The sequence below is a fragment of the Marmota monax genome, unplaced genomic scaffold (assembly GCF_021218885.2).
Source record: "Marmota monax isolate L192 unplaced genomic scaffold, Marmota_monax_Labrador192_F-V1.1 WCK01_AAM20220418_F8-fsc00275, whole genome shotgun sequence".
NCBI classification, from domain to species: domain Eukaryota; kingdom Metazoa; phylum Chordata; class Mammalia; order Rodentia; family Sciuridae; genus Marmota; species Marmota monax.
The window spans coordinates 227,054-250,325 of NW_026691942.1; the positions used below are offsets into that span (position 1 = coordinate 227,054).

Sequence of the window (23,272 nt, forward strand, 5' to 3'; positions counted from 1 at the left end):
TTCCCAAGCCATGGCCCCTTCCGAGGCCTCACCTGGCGTCCCACATAAGAGACAGTCCCCAGATCAGCCACTCGTGAAGCGAAGCCCAGGTTTCAGGATGGGGTCTCCCAAGGTGCAGCCATCGCATGCCGGCTGGTGCCCGTCCCCCCAGGCTGTGAGGCCGGGTCCACGGTGGTGGGGGACACAGCTGCATTTCCTTGGATTCTTCTCCCTTGAGAACGACATCGTCAGCTTTCTGTCCTCTGCAGCCCCCTCAGATCTCCTCCTAGTCCACACTGGCAGAGCTTCTGGAGTGACACTCTCAAGCCACCTCTGGGTCCCCGGAGCTTGGGGACTGCCATGAGGACAGCTACCAGGTCAGAGCGGCCCTTTCACATGGAGCCCAGCTGGCCTGGCTACAAGGTCAGGCGGCCGACTCCCCCAGGGCGGGGAAGTGGCCTCCCACAGGGGAGCACAGAGGCTGCGTGTGTTGGTTCTGTGGAAGTCACCGCAGCCCAAGCTGTGCCCGCCTGGCACACACAGGCCTTCTGACCTGCAGGGGCTTTGGCTGGGCAGGATGGGGGTCTGAGACAGCGCTGGCCTTGGTCTAGAGACTGTTCTCTCCACCGGCCAGGAAGCTAAGTGGGCTTGGCTGGGCGCTGGCGGGCACCTGGGGCAGACATCGCTGGCCATCTCCTCTACCCTCACTCTGCCCCAATGTGAGACGGGAGCCCCTTCCTAGGAGAGGAAGCGGGAGTGCGCTTCTAAAGGTGTTCTGAGGTTGACCAGGTCACATATGGTGTGCTCTCTGGACAGATGTGCACAGATCGGGGGTCTCGGCAGAAGGAGGGAGGCGGGCAGCCTGTGGCTCTCATGAATTCTGTGGCTGCACCATGGCGCTGGGGATACTGGCCCTCACCTGGGGAGAAGTAACTCACTGAGCTGCCCCAAGTACCAGCGTCAGACTGTGGCTTGAAGGCGGGGCCAAGGGGTGACGGGGGGGGGGGGGGAGCTGTCAGCAGGCAGGGAGCCACCGGGAGATGCGCGGGGGCCACCAGCAGGGCATCACTGTTCACACTGTGGCTGAGGACAGTGGGATTTCTACCAAGTTCACATCGCGCGGCGGGTTCACCAGTGACGTGTGCACAGCCTGATGCCCGGGGTTCCCTGTCTCCACACCAGACCACGACCCCGGGTGGTTCCGGAACATGCTCCCCACCTGTCCATTCGTCCTCTGTTGACTATTTTCAAAGAAGGGTTTCATGGTTACCCAGGGAAGAGGAATTACTGGGGATGCTGCTCGAGAGATGACGAGAAGCTGAAGTGCCCCTCAGGGCAGGTGACGACTCAGCTGCAGAGTGTCACCAGCAGCAGCACCCAGGGTCTGCCAGGAGCACAGGACTGGAGCCCACGGTCAGGCTGAGCCCCGACCACCCCTCGCCACGCGCAGCTCCAGCCCATGCTGGCAGCAGAAGCTGGCATTTGACGTGCCCCCGGGAGAGCAGACAGAGTGCCTGTGGGCCCACACCAGTCAGCAGGGGGGTGCCGTCGCCTCCGGGGTGGGGGTGCAGCGTGGAGAACAGTGGGAGGGTCACGCGGCTCCAGACTCAGGCCTGGGGACCCCTAGGCCCTGAGTGCCTCTGCCAAGGTGCCCCAGAAAACAAGGTGGAGCGTCAGGTCTCACCTGCCCAGGGGAGGTCTCACCTGCCCAGGAACCTCCCTGCTGAGTGTGCAGATCCCAAGGAAGGATGGGATGAGGCCAGCTGACCTGACCAGAGCGTGGGGAACAGCACAGTGCTTCGTGAAGGGTGTTGGTGTCTGTGGGTGCTGCATCTGGCCCGTGGTAAGCGTGGTGTGGGATGTAGGGCAGGCATGTCAGAACACGGGACTCAGACGCGGAGAGCAGCAGGGCAACCTGAGTCCATCGCGGGGGGGCCTGGAGGGCGGCCTCGCTGTCTCAGCCTGGGGAAGTCTTGCTTAAAGCGGGAGTCACAGGCCACCAGCAGTGTTCAAACTGCCATCTGGCTGACCCAAGGTCCCTGGCCCTCCTGCTCCTGAACATGCCAGCCACCACGGCCAGTGAGGTGGGCCCAAAGCGGTGGGCTGGGCCAGCTCACCCCTGCTGTGGCTCCAGGAGGGAACTTCAAAGGTAGAGCAGATGCGCCCACAGTGCCCAGGAGCCCACTGGGCATGTGCAAGGGTGTGCCAGAGTTTGCTTGGGAAAAGCAAGCGTGGGGTCTGGAACTCAGCCTCCGGCTCTCTGTGCAAAGCCTGAGGAGGAGCGATAGGACCCAAGGAATCAGGAGGACCAACGAAGGACCCTCGTGGGGCCCGTTCCCTTCCCCTGCACCTAACAAGGGCTCCTGGGCTGGTCTCTCAGGAGGAATCACTCTTGTGTGGGTCCCCTGGCTTTGCCCAGCCCAGGGTACTGTGCAGGGCAGAGCTGGACGAAACTGGCCAGCAGAAGCCTACGCAGCGGGAGACCCGGCCTCACCCACCCGCAGTAGCCGGTGTCCCTTGCTCTGAACGGTGTCTTTCCCCAGCTGCAAGCCCAGTGGCCTCTGGAAGCCATTCCCCAGGTGGCCCAGGACGAATGGCAACCAAGCTGGACAGAAGGTCCGTATCACTGGAGTAGTGGAGAAAACCACTCTGCAGGACCTGAGACCTTCCAGAGAAGGTCCCCGGGATGCCCGCTACGCTGCAGAAGGTGCAGCCGTGAAGGAGCCGCCTGAAGAGCGGCGGGCACCGAGTCCTCTGCATGGTGTTGAGGTCAGAGCCCTCCAAGCAGTCAGCTTCGTGGAACCCGTCCTTTTCAAAACGGAAGAACTCAGTCCAGTCTGAGAACCCCTCTTCCTCAGACTACGCCAGGCCACGGCACCCCCTCCCATTCTGGTTAGGAAGGGCCTCAGGAGGGCCTGCTCCTGGCTCTGCCAGTAGGAACTGAGGCCGGGCGCCTCCCGAGAGCCTCTGAAGAGGGGAGTGGAGGAAGGCCTTCCTGGAGAGCAGGGCGTCAGGGACAGCGAGGACTGGCGAAGTGGACGCGCAGGGCTCCACTGGAGCCTAGTGCATCTTTTACTTGATTCTGCTTTTGGATTATCCGTCTAGAGCGAGCCCAGAGTTGGGGAAGTCTCGCTGATGGAGGGCTCTGCAGGCGCTCCCCACAGTCGCGGGCAGCAGGCCCAGCCGGGGTCTTGGTTTTTTGTTTTGCTCTTCTGCAGGGCTGGGAAGGGAACCCAGGGCCGTGCCAGCTGGGCAGGGCTCCGCCACCAGCCTCACCAGCCCCGGGGTCCTCGCTGGAGGGCACCGTGTGATGTGAGCGGGGCCCAGAGCGTGGGAAGGCACACCTTGCAGGTGAGCTGGTGACCCTCGCCAACCTGGGATGAAATGAAGAGAAGGAAACCCCAGCTTGACAAGGACGCTGGGCCCTGACGGTGGACGCGCACTCTGACCCAGAGCTGTTCTAACTGGCAGACGCTAAGCACGGAGCCGCCTTGTTCTCAGCCCCTGCTCTGGGACGCGGAGGCCTGCTGCAGGACCGGCCGGCCGTCTCTGCTGGGTCCTCTTGGTGTGCCAGGCCTGGGGTGTGTGGAGGGCCGCAGCGGTCCCCATGGGACGGTTAAACGGGAGCCATCGATGACAACTGTGACACAGGCGGCACAATCCTGTCGTCTTCCTTCCCATCATACAGGCAGGTGACAGGAAATGCAGAGAGAGATGCTTTAAGGAGTGGCGGATGATGAGGGGGCGCAGGCCAGCTCGGGTCCTGCTAAGAGCCAGGCCCCACCCTGCGGGCCGCTCCCCACCCCAGTCTGACCCAGTGCCTCCCCCAGACTGTAGGTCCGGGGCCCAGCCACTGCTGAAGGAATGCCCTGGGGCTGGTCTCCAGCTGCAGGAGAGTCCACAGACACCCGGATGGCCAGAGCCAGAGGACGACTTCAGAAAACAGCCAAGGCAAAAGGGGGTGACCCCCGGGACCCAGGCTGCCAGGGGGCCCTGGCTGGGGTGTGGGGCGTGCTTGAGTCCATCCTGGAAGATGGGCAGGCCAGAGAGCAGCAAGGCCAGGGCCCCCGTGGGAGTGGGTTTGGAACCTTCCTGCTGCCGTTAGGTGGCAGAGCCTTCAGACCTCGGAGGGCCTTCGGCCTTCCTTCTACGCCCCCTTCGCTGCTCCACCGGCTGCCCTGGTTCCCCGACCTCCGAGTCGGGTGTCCTGGACCCAAGCAGGTGGGCCTACCGTGGGGCAGAGGTGAGGGAACCGGGGTGAACTGGGGGGCCAGAGTCCCCTGAGCAGCTCAGGAGCCTTCCTTAGAACTTCTGTGTCGCCTGGCAGCAGTGGGCTGCTTCTGCACAAACGGACACTTGCTCCAGCAAACGGTTCCAACATGGACGTCACTGTCTGCAGCCGGACGAGCCTCAGGGGCAGGGGCACCTCTGTGTCCCACCAGACATTTAGAGGGGTTTAGGAGGTTCTCGGAACCCGTGCTTCGGCCTCAGTGCTGTGCTGGCTCCCAGGCCCGCCCCGGGGGATGCATGGGGACCCGCCGGGACCCGCCAGACCCCGCCTGGAGTGTCCGAGCTGCCCCACGCCCTGCTGTTGGAAGCAGACAGACCCCCGTGGAGCGGCAGGAAATGGCCATTTTAACAGTGGAGGCTCTCCTCAACCCTCTCTCCCACTAAAACATTTTCTTCAAAATTATTTTCATAAGAAAGATTAACAATTTCAACCTGAGCTGCTAATCCTCTTTCATTTAAAACTCTGCTGATAAAATTCTTTGCTTGTCATTCAAATAGTAATAATTATAGATTTGAAGCCTCCATCTCGGGCTTCATTAATGGCCAGTTGTATGGAAGTGTGGAGCGGAAGTCAGCTTGGGTACACCTCCGAGTGCCGTCCGCTGGCTTCCCCTGGCTACGGACCATAATTCCACAGTGATAAGGGGAATATGTTAATGAGAGGAGCATTATTTATCCACAGCACCTGCCTTTACCAAATATCTTTTGTGAGTCTCTCCTGTAATTTTGGTGTACAGTTAAAAAATTACAATGTGATGATTCTAAATGCTAGTGAGCAGCAACTTCTATAAAACAAGTCTGAAAAAAAGTTTAATTCAACTTTATGATATTTCTACTGATTTCTGCCTTTTAAAAATTTAAAGTATCTATCCATGGAATCTTGAACTCCCCAAATAGCTATTTATCAAAGAAATAACTTCTGTTGAGTTAACTTATTTCTATCAACAACACAATTACCTTAATAAATAGGAAACACTGGATGGTTAGAAGAAGCCACGTGGAAGACAGAGATAAATCTGTCATTCTAAACAGATTAAAGTCTCCTGATTACTTTCTCATCCTTCTAAATAATTAAATCCCCTCACTCCATCTGGATAATCAAAGTTTGACCACAGTCAGTTAACAGAAAAGCCCACCAGCCCTTCATGAGGAGAGAGAACCTCACCTCCGGCTTCGACGAGGAACAGAAATCAGGTCAGCACAGGCAGAGGGAGGAGGACCCTGGCCAGAGCGGATTTCTGCTCACTCCTATAACTTACTGGACAATAGAGAAGGGTCTACCTGCAAATATTTGTTTTCCAACAGACTTTTATTAACATAAGTCATTATATAGTCTTTATTGAATGAGAAAATAAGAATTTGATTTCAACCTGGACCTTGCCCCTTTGACTGACATAGGAAAAGCACTTTAAGCTATGATTTATTTAAAAATTCCAATAACATACAAAACTCATTTTCTCAACTCTGGATTCCACAGAGTTAACAAAAAAGGCAGGGGTAATTGGATATTTTTAAAAGCCATTCATGAGGATGCGATTTTAAGACAACAAAGCCCTGGGGAGACCAGCTACCCCGATGACAAACTCTAAGAGAGACAGACCCCACTCTGCGGGGCGGGGACAGACCTCCGGCCACATCCACACTGCGGGTGTCCCAAGACGCTGGCCGCCTCAGTGCATGGACGCCTCTCCCTGAGTGGCCCTGTGGAGCACTCCTGTGTGCTGGGCACAGAGCACTCATCTGTTTACACGGCTGCCCACCCACATCCCCCAACCTGGCGGTCACCTACGGGATGCAAATGGCCAATCCAAATTGCAACCCTAGAAGCAGATTCTCTCTTAAGACTCAGCACCTTCGTGGGACACAGCCAGCATAAGAAGGCCCAGAGGACACAGCTTCCCTCCATGGATGACGACTGCGGTTACGCCGGGGACCTTGGGGAGGAGGAGAGAGGAGGGTGGTTGCCTAGCAACCCAGTGGCAAGGCTTTTCTTAGCAGCAGCCTTTTTGACATGCTGCACCACGGTGTGCTCGTGACGATTTTCTGATGAAGTTTCTAGGGGTAATAAAGAATTCCAGCAAGAGCAGGCGGGTGGCCCGGGACGGTGACACAGACGTGACTTCCTCCCATAGCAGAGGGGAGACACTGGGTTCCACAACAGGTTATTAGAAAATATCTGCAGGAATTCTATAAGCGCGTGCTGAGAGGAGAAGGCTTGATTCAGTCTTCCTAAGACTGTACCCTCACGAGGAACAGCAAGCCCAAGGGACAGCACCCGCACCATGACCCAAGCTCCCGGGGAGGCCCAGGGCCGCCCCTCCCCAGCCAGACCTGCCAGGGGCTGCTGCCCTCTCCGTCTCCCAGGCCCTCCGAGAAAGGGAAACGGCTGGACCGAGGGTGAGGGGAAAGCCAAGGGCAGGGCGATTGCTCACTCAGCTGCTGGAAGCGAGGAGCGTGAAGGAGAGCAAAGGACGCTGAGTGTTGGCCAGTACTCTCACAACTGAGGGTGAGACGCGAGCCGTGAGACCACCCGTGAGTTCCCTCTCTCCCAGCTCAAGGCCAGGCACAGTGTGGCCTGCGGCAGCCGCAAGCACAGGGCAGGCTCCAGGCCGGTGGTGGAGAGCACCTGCATTTGAATCATCCTCCTGCTCTGCGGTTCCAGCCCACCCTCCCCCTAGCGCTTCCTCATCACCCCTGGGCAGGCCATCGGGGATTTCCCCACCGCCACCGGCCACTGCACGTGGGGCCCCTCTCCTGTCCACACCTGTCGGCACCTGCCTGGATCCAGAGAGGCGAGTCTGAGAACCAGGCTGCTGCCCTGCCCGCTCTGGCCACAGACCGCCACGGTACGACGTCTCCACTGTGCAGAACACAGGTGGTTCTTGGCGGTGACTGTCAGGGTGACGTGGAGTCAGACCACAGTGCACGGCTGCTCTGCTTTTCATGTCCCATGGGCACTGGGTATTTGCGGTGACAGGGAAACAGGTACCCCAAGGTGTTATCTTCTACAAGACACCTAGAGAGCCTGGCCTGAGGGTCACTTGCCTTTCACAGAGGAAGGGAAATCCCAGGAGTCAGAAGGCAGAGGAAGTGACACCCCAAGTGGAGATGTGGCCTTGTCCTTGAGCTGCTCTGGGACCAGGCACCTTCCTGTACCTACAACCAGGGTCCTGCGGGGCCAGAAGGGAAGCCCTGCTCTGCAGAAGGCAGGGATTGCACCAGAGACCCCCCACACCATGCACACCTAAGTCAGGACCCTCTGCCAGCGGCACTGTTGGGATGGTGTGCACAGGTGGGGCTCATTGTCTCCACAGGGGCTCAGTCTGGGCAGGTATTTGAACCATGACCTCATCTAGAATTGAGCTCGAGTGAACAACACAGGTGTGATCTGGGGCCCCAAAGGTGAGGAACTATAGGAAAGATGGCCCTGGATTAAGGACAGCCCACAGTATATGACAAAAGGACTCTCAAAACCTCTTGAAGTCAAATCCCCTTAGCATAGGGCCCCACAAATCTAGTGATCAAGCCCCACTGACCAGGAGTTTGGTCTGAATATAATCAGATGGCTCCCAGACAGCAAACCACCATGAGCAAATCCACAAACATGACAGCAGGATTAGCCCCATGGGAACCTAACAAAATGTCAGATAAAAAATTATATGATACATTTGAAAGGATTGATGGATTAAGAGGAAACCACCACCACCAACAACAAAAAGAAATAAAAAGAAAAACTCAGAAGGTAGGTTTGAAAAAGAAAAAAATAGAAAAAGTGTAATTGAAAAGTATTCTCCTTGAAATTATAGATACAATGGGTGGATTATATAGTAGATGAGACACTGCTGAAGAGAGACATGCATAGTGGAAGGCAGATCTGAAGAAAATTCTTTGGAATTCAGGACAAAGAAAAAATATTTAAAAAATTGAGAGACTTGAGAATCAGAATTCCTAACATATTTCTGTTAGAGGAGAAAAATGAAAGAGAAACAAATTTAAATTATTAATGGTTTATGAGTGTCTAGAATTGATAGATGACAGGAATTCTCTGGTTCTAGGATCCTGGTAAATCTGGAGTGAAAATAACAATAAAACATGTCCATTCCAAGAGAGAGCATGAGGAAATTTCAAAATGACAAAGGCATAGAAATTAGAAAGAAAGAAGAGATGAGTCACAAGACCAGCCCTCAGATACAGCTCAGGATCTCCTTGGCAGCAGGGTGTCAGAGGAAGTGAACAGGCTCTCTGAAACCATGAGACAACACTACCTAGGGTTTGATCCCTGGCTGGTCCTCAGAGTGTGGAAATCAAAGACTCTCGGGGACTGGAGCACCTTCCCACTAAAACACTGAAAGATGTACTTTAGGAAAGAGGCAACTTGACCCAAAGGAGAACTAAGAAGAGGGAAGGTAAGGGAATTGTTCTGGTAAAGTGAGGGTCAACCTAAGCACATGCTGGCTCTGAACATTAATGGTAAAGGTGTTCTACAGTTGAAAGGCAAAGAGGACCTAAATGTCACACAAACCCACATGCTGATGTGCAGAGCTGCGCCTGGGCCGCAGGGGATTTCTGGTCCTTCCACATGGGTCTGTCCATATGGGTTGCCCTGTGGCTCACATGGAGTAAGGGTTGCCCTGCCGTCTTCCACCTGTCCCAAAGTGGCTGCTGCTCACTAACGAAGACCTTGCATCACACACTCACCTGGCCCACAAGCCCAGGTCAGGACTCCCAACCCTCATGAAGGACGGTCTTCCAGGAAAGAGCACCAACAGGTGTCTGGCCAGGACCAGTGCTCCTTGGCTATTCACCCCTTCCACCCCAATGGACATGAGCTTCTTATGGGCAGGGCAGCACCATCTCCATCCAGGACACTGTCACCGACCACGTCCAGGGCCGTGAGGTACCAGGTGCATGTTGTGCTCTAAGCCATCGGAGGGCCGAGTGAGTCCGTGAGTCTTCACAGCTGTGTTCTGCAAGTCAGGCACAGAGCCCCAGATGGTCCCACCTGCAGAGAGCTGCTGTGGGCCAACTCCTCAGAGCACCAGCTGCACCCTGGCAGAGGTCAGAGTCACCGGGTCTGCTGGCCGGGCTGGCCCCCAGGGAGCCTGTGCGCTACCTGGCTGTCGCAGGTCCAGCCTCAGAAGACGCCTGGCGGGTGAGTGCCTCCAGTCCCTGCCCTGGTGCCAGCGCTAGCAGCTCCCCAGATGCTCAGCACGGGCAGTGGCCACCAGACAGAGCGTCGGTGACTCAATTCAGCAACTGTCATCGGATGCTGGAGGGTACTTACTTGATGTCACCCCTTCCACCCGCAACGGGAATGTCTGCCAAGGAGGACGTGGCCATCAGACAGGATGCAGAGGAGAGGGGCTGCAGCCCGCTGCTGCAGGTGGGGCGTGTCCCAGGAGGCCGCACTTTGCTGCCTGCAGTCCTCTTGTGGGGGCTCGGCCATCTCATACCCCTCTCTAGGGCAAAGGCCGACGGAGCCAGCTTCTAGATGCAGAGCCGAGGAACCACCCTCACCCCAAGGCTCCAGCACGTGTCCCCGGTGCTGGGCCTGGTTAGATTTGGGTCTCTTGACGACAGACAATCCCACCGACCTGCAAGGGGCTCAGTGTCCCAGCCCTCTGGGGGCTGTGGAGCAGACCAGCCCACTGTGCTGCCAGGAATGACCACTCTGGCCGACGCCACTGTGCCTCGGTGAGCCGGGACTCAGGTGGAGTTCAGTCTGCGTGTGTGTACGCGGCCGGTGCCGTGGGGGGGGGGGGTCGTCTGAACTGCCTGCTGTTTCCACAACAGGAAACTATAAAGAAGCTGACGCACACGGACAACAGGACAGCGCACTGCAGGGAACAGGGCTGAGCCCACACCCACACAGAGCCTCCCACGTGCCGCCTCCTGGGCAGGTGCGTGGCTTCCCTGAAACCAGTATCCACTCCACAGCACGGGCCACCCTGTGGCTCACATGGAGTAGGGGTCACCCTGCCGTCCTCCACCTGTCCCTGACCTGGGAGAGGCCTAGGTGGGAGGTGCTCCTGCAGCCCGCCTCCCACAAGCACAGAGCCGTGCCAACGCTCCTGCGCATCACGGGCAGCACTGACAGTCCCTGGACCTGAGCGCTGGGCCTGCTCCGCCGGCTTGGCAAACACGATGGCGTGAAGAAAACCGTCAATCAGGGCACATGACGCTGCCTTCAGAAGGGGCCTTGCGGCTGGAAGTCCTGCTCACAGAGCCTGGAGGGCGTCCTGCTTCAGGTAGAGGGTCGTCTAGCGCGCTCCCCCACACAGCGCCTGGCAGTGCTGCAGCCCCGCCCTGTCAGAGGCCATCTCCAGCTCCAGGGTGGGCCCTGGGGCCAGGACCATTCCCCAGGCCACAGAGGCCACGGCAGGTCACCTGATTCTCCAGCCTGGACGTTCCCCGCCTGCCTCAGTCACCTAACTGGCTCTCCTCCTCTGGGCATCTAAGGTGGCCTCAGGACACTGTCCAGTCGGGACAGAAAGGGAGCCCTTCTGCAGGAGGAAGTTCTTAGTGGCCCCTCCTGATGCCTTTGCCTGTGCCCGTGATGCCCAAGAGCAGACAGCGGGAGTCTCAGAAACACACGGGGCTCCTTTTACAGATAAAAGCACCCAGGAAGCGCCTTCCAGTGGCTTTGCCTGCAGGGGGGACGGGGGGGGCAGAAGCCACCTCTGAAGGGTGCCTGCTGGTCACGCAGTCGCTGCGTCTTGCTACAGGTGGAAAGGTGTGCGGACAGCGGGTCTGAGGGGCTGAGGTGGTGACAGCGGAGGGTCCTCAGGCACACAAGAAGCCAAGACCAGGAACGGGGGGCGAGGTCCTGGGAGAGCGGCACCTGCCCCCCTGCAGCCCAGACTGCCAGCCATCCTGGTGGGGGGCTCGTGCCGCCTCGGGCTGGGGTCCTCTGTGGGGAGTCTGAGTGTGGGGGAGGGGATGGGGCTGTCTTCTCAATGTGGGGCCGTGGCCACTGGTGCCGCCCGGCCTCGGACTCCTTCACCTCTGAGCCTGCAGTCCACCCTGCATCTGAGGAGTGGCCCGAGTGCGGTCCCATGCTGGGTTTCCCGGGACGAGACGGGGAAGTGATGCTCCTGGGACAGGAACCTGCCCCTCCTCCTCCAGAGGCAGGCAGGAGGCCCCACCCCTTGGCACAGTGACCAGGACGGCGTCCTTTAAGACAGAAATCAAAGAGATTCTTCGACTCACACGGAGGCGGCAGCACCCTGAGGAAGGCGTGGCCTGCACAGAAGTGCAGGGCCATCTGTGACAGCTGTGAGGCTGTGTCCACCACGTCACTGGCTTCTCAGTGACTGAACCCACGGAACCCAGCAGCAGCACCTGGCCAGCGCTCTGAGGGAGGGGCGGGTTCCGGAGGGGCGTCCTCTCCCAGCCCCCCAGTCACTCCACGGGTACTTATGAGGTGGCGCCCGGGCCCTGACCCATGCAGGGTTGTTCCCTGTGGGGAGGCCTCGCTCAACGGCAGCAATGGCCCTCTGAGGTCACACAGCGTTTGGCCTCCTCCAGCGACTCCTGTAGCCAAGGGCTGGCCTCTACAGAGGCTCCTTCCCCTGTGGGCCTCCCTGCCCTGCCCACCCTGCTCTGCCCTAGGGGGGTGTCTCGAGCAGAAACCTGCCTGGGCTCCGACTGGCACCTCAGTGCGTAACGCAGCAAGGCAGGTGCGTGCCCTCCCCACAGGGCCCCCAGGCCAGCTGCCCATCACCTCAGGGAGAGTGTGGCCAGCAACGGTGCAGCATAAGCCTTCCCCACGGCCGTGGACGCCTCCCCCTGGCACCATGGGTGCCCCTTGCTCCCACCCTGGCGCTCAGATGCCAACAGCTTTCCCTCTGTGTGCCCGCGAGCGGCTGTTGGAACACCATGCTCTGCCGACGCGCTGCTGACCACCTGGAACAGTGGTGCTGGGGTCGCCTGGACGTCACGTCTGCACTCTGTGGCTCCGTCGTCACCAGTCAGTGGTCTGATAAGGATAGGCAGGTCCCAACGAGGCCAGGGTGACCGTCACCACAGGATCATCTTCCTTGCAGCGTTAATGAGTGGGAAAGTCAGCTCTTCCAGCACCTTCTGAGGTACCGACACGCAGACGTCCCGCAGCCGGGGCCGAACACAGCGTTCACGAGGACCTCGGCCGCCCAGTCCGGTCTTCTCATGCTGTGCTCCCCTGGCCTCCCCTGAGGGGCCTCGCTGAGCCCCAGGGTGAGCCGCTCCGGCTAAGCAGGCCCCACACTGCGCCAAGGAAACGCCCAAGGTAGCCCCTGTGCTCAGGTCAGAGGAGAGAGAGCAGGACTCCCGAGTGACGAGAAGACGGGTCTCCCGCACGGCCACGCTGGGCCTCCTCCTCCCTCCACACACCAGCTCCTGCTTGCTTGCAGCTGTCTGAATTCTCTCTCTCTCTCTCTCTCTCTCTCTCTCTCTCTCTCTCTCTCTCTCTTGTTTTTTTTGGTATGAGGGATTGATCCTGGGGTGCTTGACCACTAAGTCACATCCCCAGACCTTATAAAAGCTTTTTATTTTGAGACAGGGTCCTGCTAAGTTCTTTAGGGCCTAACTTGCTGAGGCTGGCCTTGAACTTGTGATCCTCCTGCCTTGGCCTCCTGAGCCATGGGCATCATAGGCGTGTGCCACTGCCCAGCTAGCCGCCGCACTCCTGGAGCCTGGAATGTGCTCAGTCACAGTGTTCTTTGCACACGGCACTGACCCAGGAAGGCCCAGCTCCCTGGAGCTTAGGTCTGTGGGATGGAGTCAGGGAGCTGGCTGAACCTCACCCGAGGCCTGAGAACCGGGTCCAGCCGTGGCGCTGCAGGGGAAAGGGCCCGATGGGAGTCTGGTGGCATTCACTGGCTGCTTGAAGGGACCCTGTTGGACCTAGCGAGCATCTGGCCGGTCGAGGGGTCTGTTCTGGGACCTGGGTGCTCTGTGAAATCGCACTCGAGCTGCACTCTGGCGTGATGCTGCAGCCCAGGCCAGCTTCCCACAAGGGGCACCACGTGTCCCTGTGCCACGTGGACTCTGCGTGACACATGACACTGGACACTGGGAGCTCCAACAGCCCTGCCGAGTCGCCCCCACACTGAGCCTGGCTGCAAGTCGGAACTCCTGGTCTCGGCTGAAGGAGACACACATCAAAGTCCCTGAGAGGCCAGGTGACGGTGACCTGCCAGCCACTCATGAAGAGCAGCTTCTCTGTCCACGGGCCACCTGGGCGCACAGCAGGAGTGAGGTTTGTAAGTGAGCGATGAACAGCTGGCCCCACCTGGACACATTGACACTGTCCCTGCTGCGTCAGAGGGACAGCCTTTGAGGCATCCCCTAGTCCAGCACTTGATGGGGGAGACCTGGACCCTGTCCTGTGCTACAACCTGGGAGGCCGGCTGCCGCCGCCTGGGTCTCCCCACCCACCCAGTCCCACAGGATAGACCTGAACCCCCGCTGCCTTGTCCAGTGGTCTTGGTGAGCAGCAGCCTCTGGCTCCGTCTCTGGCTCAAGCGCCAGGCCTTGTGGCCCTCTGTGGCCCAACTCCACCAGTGCATGCCACCGTCAGGGGTCAGGTAAGGAGGGCTTCCCAAGTACACGGTGACAGTGCGCAGGGCCTGCCTGAGTCCAGGGAGCTGGCTGCGCACAGGACACATTCCTGCCCACATTGCAGTCGAGGCAGGCAGTGTGGACAGTACCATGGCTGGCCTGGTGTCTCCGCCTCCCTGCCTGGGCCAGGGACACAGCAGGAAGCACCCAGCGACCAACACGGCTCCCATAAGACCCGGCACTCCTTAAGCACCAAGTGGCAACACACAGCCATGGTTGTGGTCCCTCCCTGGGGACCAGGATGCGGGGACGGTGCCTCCCTGCTGAAGGCACTGAGGTCTCCTGCTGCGCCGCCCACAGGCAGCTCTGCTGGGCTGCACCCCAACCAATCGCCTCCAGAGGGCCGTCCATCACAGGGACACACAGGGACACACAGGGACATCTATCTGCTGAGATGCGCTCAGTGGGCTGGGAACCCAGGAGGAGGGGGCAATTGCCACTCGTTCTTCAGAAAGCTAAAGAGTGGCGTGTACACAGTAGGCGCTAATAGATGTGCGGCTCCTCAGCTGAAAACAGGTCAGTCTACGCACGAGCTTGCACGTGGCGAGGCATGTGGGATGGCACCTCTGGGCAGCGGCACGCTCCCTTGTGGGCCAAGGGGCCCGGGGCAGTGTGCAGGGGCTTCTGGGAGGCGTGGTGCCCACCCCGTCCTGGTGCGAGAAGCACACTGACGGCCGGGCCCCCCAGGGAGGCTCTGGGGCTCCCTGTCCCTCTTCGACAGAGGGTTAGTGCTGCCGTGTCCCCCCCAGAGGGTGTGGCCTTACCAGGATCATGTGGCCCGTGGAGATGTCCATGTCGGGCTGGACGGGCTCTTCTGACCAGGACGAGGTGCTGCTCCGGGCAGAAGGGCTGGGCATTGGCCCGTCGCTGAACTGGGACGAGACGCTGTTGATGCGGGAAGTGTGTGGGCCCTCGGGGCGGTCAGGGGGCCGGGGGGCCATGCGCTGGCGGCACAGCTCCTGGAAGACAGAGGCAGAGTCAGGGCGTCCAGCCTCGGGGAAGGCCGCAGGCTAGGAACTCAGGCAGCAAGAGAGCCAAGGCTGCTCCCATGAGACCACCCCCCGGTCACTGGGACCCCCCTGCATGGGTGCCTAACTCAGTAGCCCTGGACATCCTGCCCCACAATGGGGCAGGCCGGTGGGAGACCAAGGACACTCACCCCGCAGTCTCGGGAAGGGCTGGGCACCTACTCTGTGACAGGTGCCCGGGGCGGGGGGTCTCTCCCCTGTCACGAGTGCGTGGCAGGGCTTCGCGGGTGCCCTGACCCAGGCCACAGGGCTGGAGCGCGAACCTCACTCCAGCGCTTCTTTCTCCTCCCCAAACAACTGCCACACTGCGTGTGGGTCAGGGACCATGGCAACCCTGCTCCCTGGCTGACAGTGACCGTCAGATCTGCCCTGGGGGCTCCGTCCCTCTGGGGGACAGGGTGTCATTCTGGGACACTGTGACGGCCCCCACATGGGTTCCGTCCCTCTGCCCAGCGAGAACGGCCAGAGGAAGTGGGTGAGGGACCTTGGCCATGGATGGGCTGGAAGCGCTCCAGGGACGAGCGGCTTCAGAGCAGCCAGGCTGTCCCTGTGCACTGTCCACTTCATTCCCATGGCCCTGCCAGCTGGGGCGAGGCTCACCAGGGCGAGGCTCCCAGGGTGTCACTCTTCCGCTTGCCCTGGGCTGCCATTTTCCTTGGCTTTAGAGTCCGGGGAACCTGCTGGTCCCCTGTGGAGAACATGCCCTGCCTGCTGGGCCGTCTGAGGGTGGACAGCTGGAGTCCTGGGCCCTCTTCCCAGGTGAGGCACAGCTCGGCCCAGTGGCCTTGAGAAGGGGCCCCTTATGGGGCTGGTTCTCACACCTCGCCCTGGTGACGGCGAGGACCAGCATGGCACTGGAGGAGGCGGGGAAGGTGAGCCCCAGAGGTGCCTGCATGTGCAGGACACAGCCAGCAGGGTCACTCCACCGGCTCTACCCCGCGGACAAGTCCCTGTCAGCTCCCCACGGAGTGTATCTACGGAAACAAAACAGGGTCAAGAGTCCTCAGAATCTCAGAAGCAAGGAAAGCAGACTCGCAAAGCCCCCCCCCTGCCGGGAGGGCCCAGCTTGGCCCCTGGGGCAGTGACCAGCCTGTGGGCGCTGCTTGGCCTGGCTAAGGGCACACCGGGGTGCTCCAGAGGAGAGTCCACCTGGTCAGCACCTGCGCAGCCACAGCCCAGGCAGGCGCCACAGCCCCGGGTGGGAGACGGGTGGGGCTGCAAGGCGGGGCCCGTGGCCGTCACCCAGCACAGCCTCTGCTGTGCACACCAGGAGCACCCTGTGGCCTGGGCGTCAGTCCTTCCCTCCACCCCGGAGAAGGGAGTGCAGCGACCCAGGGCCCGGGTCTGGGGCTGGGGTCCTCGCTCCGCCCAGTCTTTCGACCTGGTGTCCTCAGCTTTCCCTTTAGAAGTGGAGACAACAGGGATGCTGCGGAGGCAGAAAGCTCCCTGTGAAAGGCTCCGCGCTGCCTGCTGCCGGGGAACCGCGGCCCCAGCCACGGCACGGAGTGTCAGGGCGACAGCGTCCCAACGCTCTTGAGCGTGGCCGGCAGGCTCCGGCTCAGTGCTGCGGGGCACTGCGCGGTGTGTGCTGTCCCTCCTGGTGGCTGCAGGGCTTGGCGGTGGGAAGAGCACTGTGTCTGGGCCGGCTCTGGGAGCTCCTTCCGGGGACACTGGCTGCTCTTCTCCTTGCAGGAGTGTGAGGCTCAGGGGAGTGGGAGGCTGGCACCAGGGCAGCGCTGGGCGTGCCCAGGATGCCCCTCCCTGCACGGAGCACTAGGAGGAGGGTGCCTTCCCAGGTGAAGGCACCTGCCCGGGGCCTGCTCCCTGGGCACGGGCCCGTTTGCTGCCAGCTCAGGGCTGGCGTGTCCCCTTGAATGCGTGTCTTCACGGCAGGCTGGGGCAGCAGCCCTCCACTGTGGCCTTCATGGGGGCCCTGGAGCAGCTGGGTGCCGATGCTGATGGAGTCGTGGGCCTGCTAATTCGGGTTTCCATCCAGAAGGACGCAGACAGCTGATCCCCGACGTGAGGAGCTGGGAAGTCTGCCCAGGAGGCTGAGGGCGGCAGGAAGGTGAGAGCCGGCCGACGGACTCCTGAGCACTGGGCCTCCTGAAACTGCCACTGGCCCCCGGGGACAAAGCAGGAGACGCTGTGTGTCCACCTCCTCGGGCTGAGCTCCTCTGCTTCCAGCTGGTGGACAGAAGGCAACCTGCCACCTGCAGACGCTGGCCGACGGGGCTCCTGGAGGCTGCAGGGAGCAGGCCAGGTAGGAGAGAGCTACACCTCCACCCAGATGACCTGGGCCAGAGGGAGCCAGCAGAGCCCTCCAGGGGCTGCGCACTCAGTGGGGCCCCTTCCCCAACTTCCAGGGCCTTCCATTCGCTGGCACACTGCCTCAGCTCCATGCCCTGGCTCCTCACTGAGGAATGGAGGTGACGGCGCCAACCTCACGGTCATCACAATCACCAGGGGAAGAGGAGAGGCTTGCTTCAGAGCAGCTGGCCTAGGCTGGGCATCACATGTCCCTCCCAGTGCCCATCTGTCCAGCACACCTGTGCATGGCCTGTCTGGACTCCAGAGTGTTAGGCTGCAGGAGATGACCAGGCCTGCCTTCTCTGTGCTCACTGTCCTCCTGGGACCGATGGTGACACTCGACCACGTCCTGGGAAGGGTGGCTATGGGACCGTCGGGGCTCTCCCTGCCTGGAGGTCAGTGTGGGAGGGCTGGGCTGGGCCTCAGGTGGGATTCTTCCTCAGAAGGAGCTGTGGGCAGCTTCCAGACGGTAGACCTGCTGCAGGGAGGCGAGAGGGGAGGCCGCTCCTTGTTGGCTTGCGGACACTGCCGCTCACGCTTCCTTTGAACCTCGGTCCGGGGCTGGAGCTCACGTGCTGTCTGTGGACGGAGTACTTCCTGGAAACAGGCCGCGCCAGCCTGCCCACTAGTGCCAGACGGGACTTGCCCCATGTGGCTTCTCTTCCCAGAGGCCTAGCGGGCCCAGCCCTGCCCTCAGATGGCCCTGAAGAGATGGTGTTGGTGGGCCTCAGTGTCTCTGTCAACCTGGCTGTCACCTCAGGGTGGACCCGTGACAGCTTTCCTGGTGCTACCAGAGACTCAGCGGCTTCCACCTGCTTGGGAACAAGGAGGTGGGAGGGAGCCAGGGTGTCCTCGTGCTGTGCCTGAGGTGGAAGGCACTGAGGGCCTCCACGTGGTTCCACAGTGGTGCAGTGTGAGGGCCGAGCCTGCCCGTCTCTGTACCGCCCGTCACAGGTGGCATGCTTGTCAGGGCAGAGCCCCTCCCGCTGAGTGCAGAGACAGCGGTGAGGCTGCAGGCTGTGCCGTGGCCTGGCGAGGCTGAGGGGTCCCTGGCTCTGCTGCGCTTCGGCATCCCGCTCCTGGGACCAGAGCTGGCCCATGCATTGTTGCACGCCTCTCCCCCAAAGCACCCATGCCTAACAGGGCCATCGTGCCCCCAGAGAAAGCCTCCAGGGCACGAGCCACTGAGCCCGTGGGATGGCAGGGCTGGGGTGTTCAGGAGGAGACGTGATGCCGATGGTTGAGCCTCCCTCCGGTGGGCGGTGCGGCTGGCCAGGCAGCCCTGCTCAGGTGGCCCCTGTGCCCTGGCCTCGTGCGGAGCCCCGCAGCGCATGGCAGAAGCCCCTGCCAGCAGGCATCAGGAACAGTCCTGGCCAACATAAACACTCTGAAGTCACTCTGAGAGGTGAGCTTAAAATAGAGCTGCGATCCAGAGAGTGTCTCATTCGAGCAAAAGATAATTGATAATGCTGAATCAACAATGCAGGCAGGCCCCGGAGAGACCTGGAGACCGGCCCAATTACGGTTTGAATTTTCCCTCATTTATAATCCTGGCAGCAAGCAGAAAGGGCACAGTCAACACCCACAACAAGGCTCCCTGGTTCAGATCACAACGCCCAGGACGAGGGCTGCGGCCTGTCGCTGCCATTAGCTGGCAGAGGAGCAAGCTCGGGAGAGGCCCGGTCCACCTCCGCGCAGCCCGCGGGGGCCCCACACTTCCCTTGCACAGGCTTTGTCGTGGACACAGGGGGCATTGGAGGACAGGTCTTCACTCAGCTGGACAGAGGTCCAGGACCCTCTAGCCACCTCACTCTGAAAAAACAAAGCAACCAAGCAGGGTCCTAGAGGAAGCCCGAGATCCAGGCCAAGTCTAATAAGGAAAAAGAAGGGATCTGTTTGTGACCTGGGGTGACCGACACCACTTTAATCCAAGTGATCAGAGCATGTGTCTCGCGACCTCGAGTTTATGAAGCCCACGGTGGGCTCTGCAGCCGTTCCCAATGGCTCGGTGACCACAGGTGCGTAATTAGGAAGGGAGAACACAGCAGCTCTCCTGGTCCCCCAGGCCAGCAAGGGTCGAGGAGAGCCCACGGGAGTCCCTCTGGACGCCTGCGCCACGCTAGTCAACGCCTAAACAGTGCTCACGCCGCACCTGCTGCCAAGGCCGACTCCAGCCTTCCTACAGTGGGGAGTGTGACCCACCGGTTGTCTTGTCTTGTACCAATCCTTCCTCTTCAACAGGCAAGAGGGAGGGGAACCCAGGAGTGTGCACACTAGGAGTTTCTAGAGAGCAAAGGAGCTTCCTGCACCTTGCTGAACCTCAGCTGTGTGTCCCTGGAAAGGGCGCGTGTCTCCAGAGCCGTGGCCACCCAGGACATCTGTGCCAGCTGTGGCTGTCTGGACTCTGTCGCGTGTTGAGAGAGTTGGAGGATGACAGATGCCTATCACCGCAGTTGCTAATGGGAAGGCCCGTGGACAGTAATGGGGCATGTGACCCTGCAGGTGGTGTCTGCAGGAATGGCCTCTGTTCTCAGGAAGCAAGTGTCCCACAGATGTTGGTGTCTTAGAAAAGAGTCCCATAGCAGAAAATGAAGTCCCCTGTTGGGAGGGAAGACAGGCCTGGGCGGATCCAAGGGTGCACCAGTAGTAGGTTGTCTGGTCTGAACCCCAGCTCTGCCATCACAGTGGGGTGACACTGGACAAGTGACTTGGTTCTGGGATCTGTAAAATGGGCACAACAGAGCCATTCCGCCTGGGTGCCGGGTGATTCCAAGTTGCTACACCTGATGCAGGTGACGCACGCCCCCCGTCAGGGCTGGGCCACCTCGTGCTGGTGTTGGGACCCACCCACCAGCTTCCCTGTAGGCAGCCTGCAGGCAGGGCTGAAGGTATGGTGACATCTGGGGACCTTCATTCCTGGACCCACCAGGGCCATGCCACACCAGTGTGACTTCTGACTCTTCCTCCTCCAAGTAGGCTCCTCCCCATTTCCAGGTGCAGCCAGAGCAACTGGGATTCTAGAAAGAATAGTGCTCCCCTCAACCTCTCACAGCTCAGTGCCCATCACTGAGGGACTCAGGAAGCTTGTGCCGCACCACTGGGACACCCAAATGGGACAGGAGGTGCCAAGGAAGACAAGATGCAGGGGTCTGCACCCGGCACCAGGCTCTCCATTGAGAACACGCGTAAGACAGATCTCGGCACAGTATGGTGCTACCTCCAACCTGAGCCAGCCGGGAAGGAGGGGGTGCTCCAGCCCAGGCCGCCAAAGCCCACGGCCCGATGCCTACAGACAGAACCTGCATCCTATAGGGCTGGACCCCCAGAGCAGCACCCGCACAGAGCCCACGGCTCACGCCAGCAAGGACTGGCGGAGGCCTGGGAAACTGCCCGCCTTCAGATAAACCCTCAGAGTGTAAGGACACAGATTCAGCAGAGAGAGATGCATACACACGTCCTGACTCCTTCGTCACGGCTCTCTGTACAACCACTTGCTTCTGCTGCAGCTGAGCCGAAGCCCTGGGAGGTTTCTACAGAGTCCTCCATGTATTTTATACTTCTTTACGCCACAATTTGCAAAATAAGCTGAATAGGATTCTGGGGGCAGAAATTCATCCACACACAATAATGCAAATGTCTCATTTCTCAACTCTGCATCTGACGGGGGAAAATTACAGAGAGCGGGATCACTTGGAGAGAAAAGACCTGTCATTCTCAAATTCCACCAATAGACCAAGACTACAAAGGCTCAAGGGAAGCCCTCCGCACCTTTCCAGGAGTGGTCGGAACAAAGCCGCGCGCTGCCCGAGCATGCACACAAAGGAAGCCTGGGATATTTAGGGTTATTTGCGGAGCATAATTAGTAGTAACAGGACAAAACTAAGGAACAAGCGCACAAAGCCATGGGGCGAAGAAGGGCTCATTAGGGTGGGCTGGGAGGGACGAAGGCCAATTACTTCCAGGCTGGATAAAACACCAGGAGAATGTGCTGCATGGGAGCTGGCCCTGGGGAGGGACCCGACCTCCAGAGCCTGTGGCCGGCACAAGCCGCCCACAGCTGCAAGCCCCACCAGCTTAGGGGCCGCAGAGCACGTGACCACAGGAAGCCTTATCACAGAAAGTCAGAGCTCACAAGTAAATACGGCCAGGAGAGACCCTCAGTGGCAGCACTGGATTATTCATGGTGGCTTTCCATCTCGGGTGGAATCACAGGTGGCTTTTATTTTATTTTGCTTATTAGTATTTTCTATATTGAACATGTACTACTTTGATACAAGGTATGCTTAAAACATAAAATTCTACATTCAGTGTGATGAGAACCAAGTGATCTGCTTAGCCAGTGCGTGTGGGGAGGTGGAGAGAAGACGTCAGTGGAGAGGCCCAGGGACACTCGTCCACTCACCTCTCCTGCTCACGGTGCAGTTCTCTTGGAGCAGCCTTTGTGTCCTCATGGACCAGACTGACAGCAAGGACTGCTTGGGCTCCAGGCTGTCTTCCCAGGGCCACTTCCCAGCATTGTCCCCACTGTGAGCGGCCCGACTGGACTGTCCTGGAAGGGCAGCTATGGCCAGGCCCTGCTCTGCATGTGCCAGGAGCACCCCGGCACCCAAGGAGACATGGGGATGCAGGGTGCATCAGGACAGTCGAGGGAGCCCCCACCTCGGAGTCAGAGTCACAGCAGAGGGCGATCTGCCCCTGAGCTGACCAGGCAGCACTTGTTTCCCACACACAGGCATGTTCCATGTTCGTGCACGATACTCCAGGCGCACACATGCACAATGCCGAAGTCTGGCTGGGCACAAATGCCGCAGTCTGGCTGGGCACACAATCACGAGCCACCACACAGCTTGTAGATTCAAACAGCAACTCTTTATTCCCGAACTCACACCAGCCGTCTACAATCACGTTCTGGGGAAATCCACGTTCTCTTCCCAAATCCACGTTCTCTGCCCAAATCCACATTCTCTGCCCAAAATCACCTCCACTGGGCTTCTGTCTCCAAAATATATATTGTCTAAATCCCGTGAGAACTCAAGGGGAACTCAGGCAGCAAGATACGCCCTATTCCCAGCAGGAATAATCTTAAACCTTAAACCTGGAACCTAAACTGGGAACGCCCTAAACATGATTATCTTAAAACCGGGAACACCCTAATCTGCCTTGGTCCTTGAGCAAGGTCACTTACATTCAATGTCACTGCAACATGTCAGCAACATGGGGTACGCTGGCAAGGAAATTGTCATACCTACTTGGCTAATGGCTCCCAGCATCTCCCCCCTTCTGATTAATTAAACAACAAGCAATGTGGCTTAAGGACCGTGCCTGGTAGGTTGTCCAATTCAACATATGGTTCTTACCCGTCATGGGAAAAACTGACCTTTAGGCGTCAGCCTCCTGTCTTAGGTTGATACCACTGCAATTGAATCATACCCGTCACTGACTACCGGTCCAGCATACAGCCATACTTGTGGATAGGTCTATGCACCAGTGGGGGGGTGAGGTTCTTTGCCTCACCTCTGTTGGCCCCCAAATTTGGCCTTGGTGCCAGTGGGGGAGTGAGGTTAATGTGGCTTATGGACCGTGCCTGGTAGGTTGTCCAATTCAACATATGGTTCTTACCCGTCATCGGAAAACTGACCTTTAGGCGTCAGCCTCCTGTCTTAGGTTGATACCACTGCAATTGGATCATACCCGTCACTGACTACCGGTCCAGCATAAGCCATTGGCCCCCAAATTTTAGACCATCACTAGCAGAAGGGAGGAGGATACAGAAATGCCACGACACCAAGCCAATTGACGGCTCCTTGGGAAAAATTGCATCACTGGTGACACCATCAGCAAAGATATGTCAGCACTACCACAATTAACATGGCTCCCAGCAGCACTCCACACACACCACACACCGCAGGGAAAGGCCTTCCTTAGGGCGGCTCCTGAGCCAGGTTCAGAGACCTGCAGGCCACAGCATAGAAGAGCCTTTAGCCATCCCTGGGCCATCCCCTGCCTACCACCATCCCCTCAGCAGCTCACTGAGGACCCTGCACACTGCGCACCTAGGCTCTGCA

At 59.3% G+C, this 23,272-nt stretch overlaps 1 protein-coding gene across 3 annotated transcripts in view; it reads right to left on the reverse strand.

The window, feature by feature from the left end:
- Ptprn2 (protein tyrosine phosphatase receptor type N2) overlaps window positions 1-23,272 on the reverse strand; it is a 769,678-nt gene that overhangs the window by 50,763 nt on the left and 695,643 nt on the right. For all 3 annotated transcript variants that reach the window (XM_046427071.2, XM_058574871.1, XM_058575062.1), the window contains one exon: window positions 14,634-14,828. In XM_046427071.2, coding sequence (XP_046283027.1) covers window positions 14,634-14,828 — 195 coding nt within the window. The remainder of the gene's footprint in view (window positions 1-14,633; window positions 14,829-23,272) is intronic.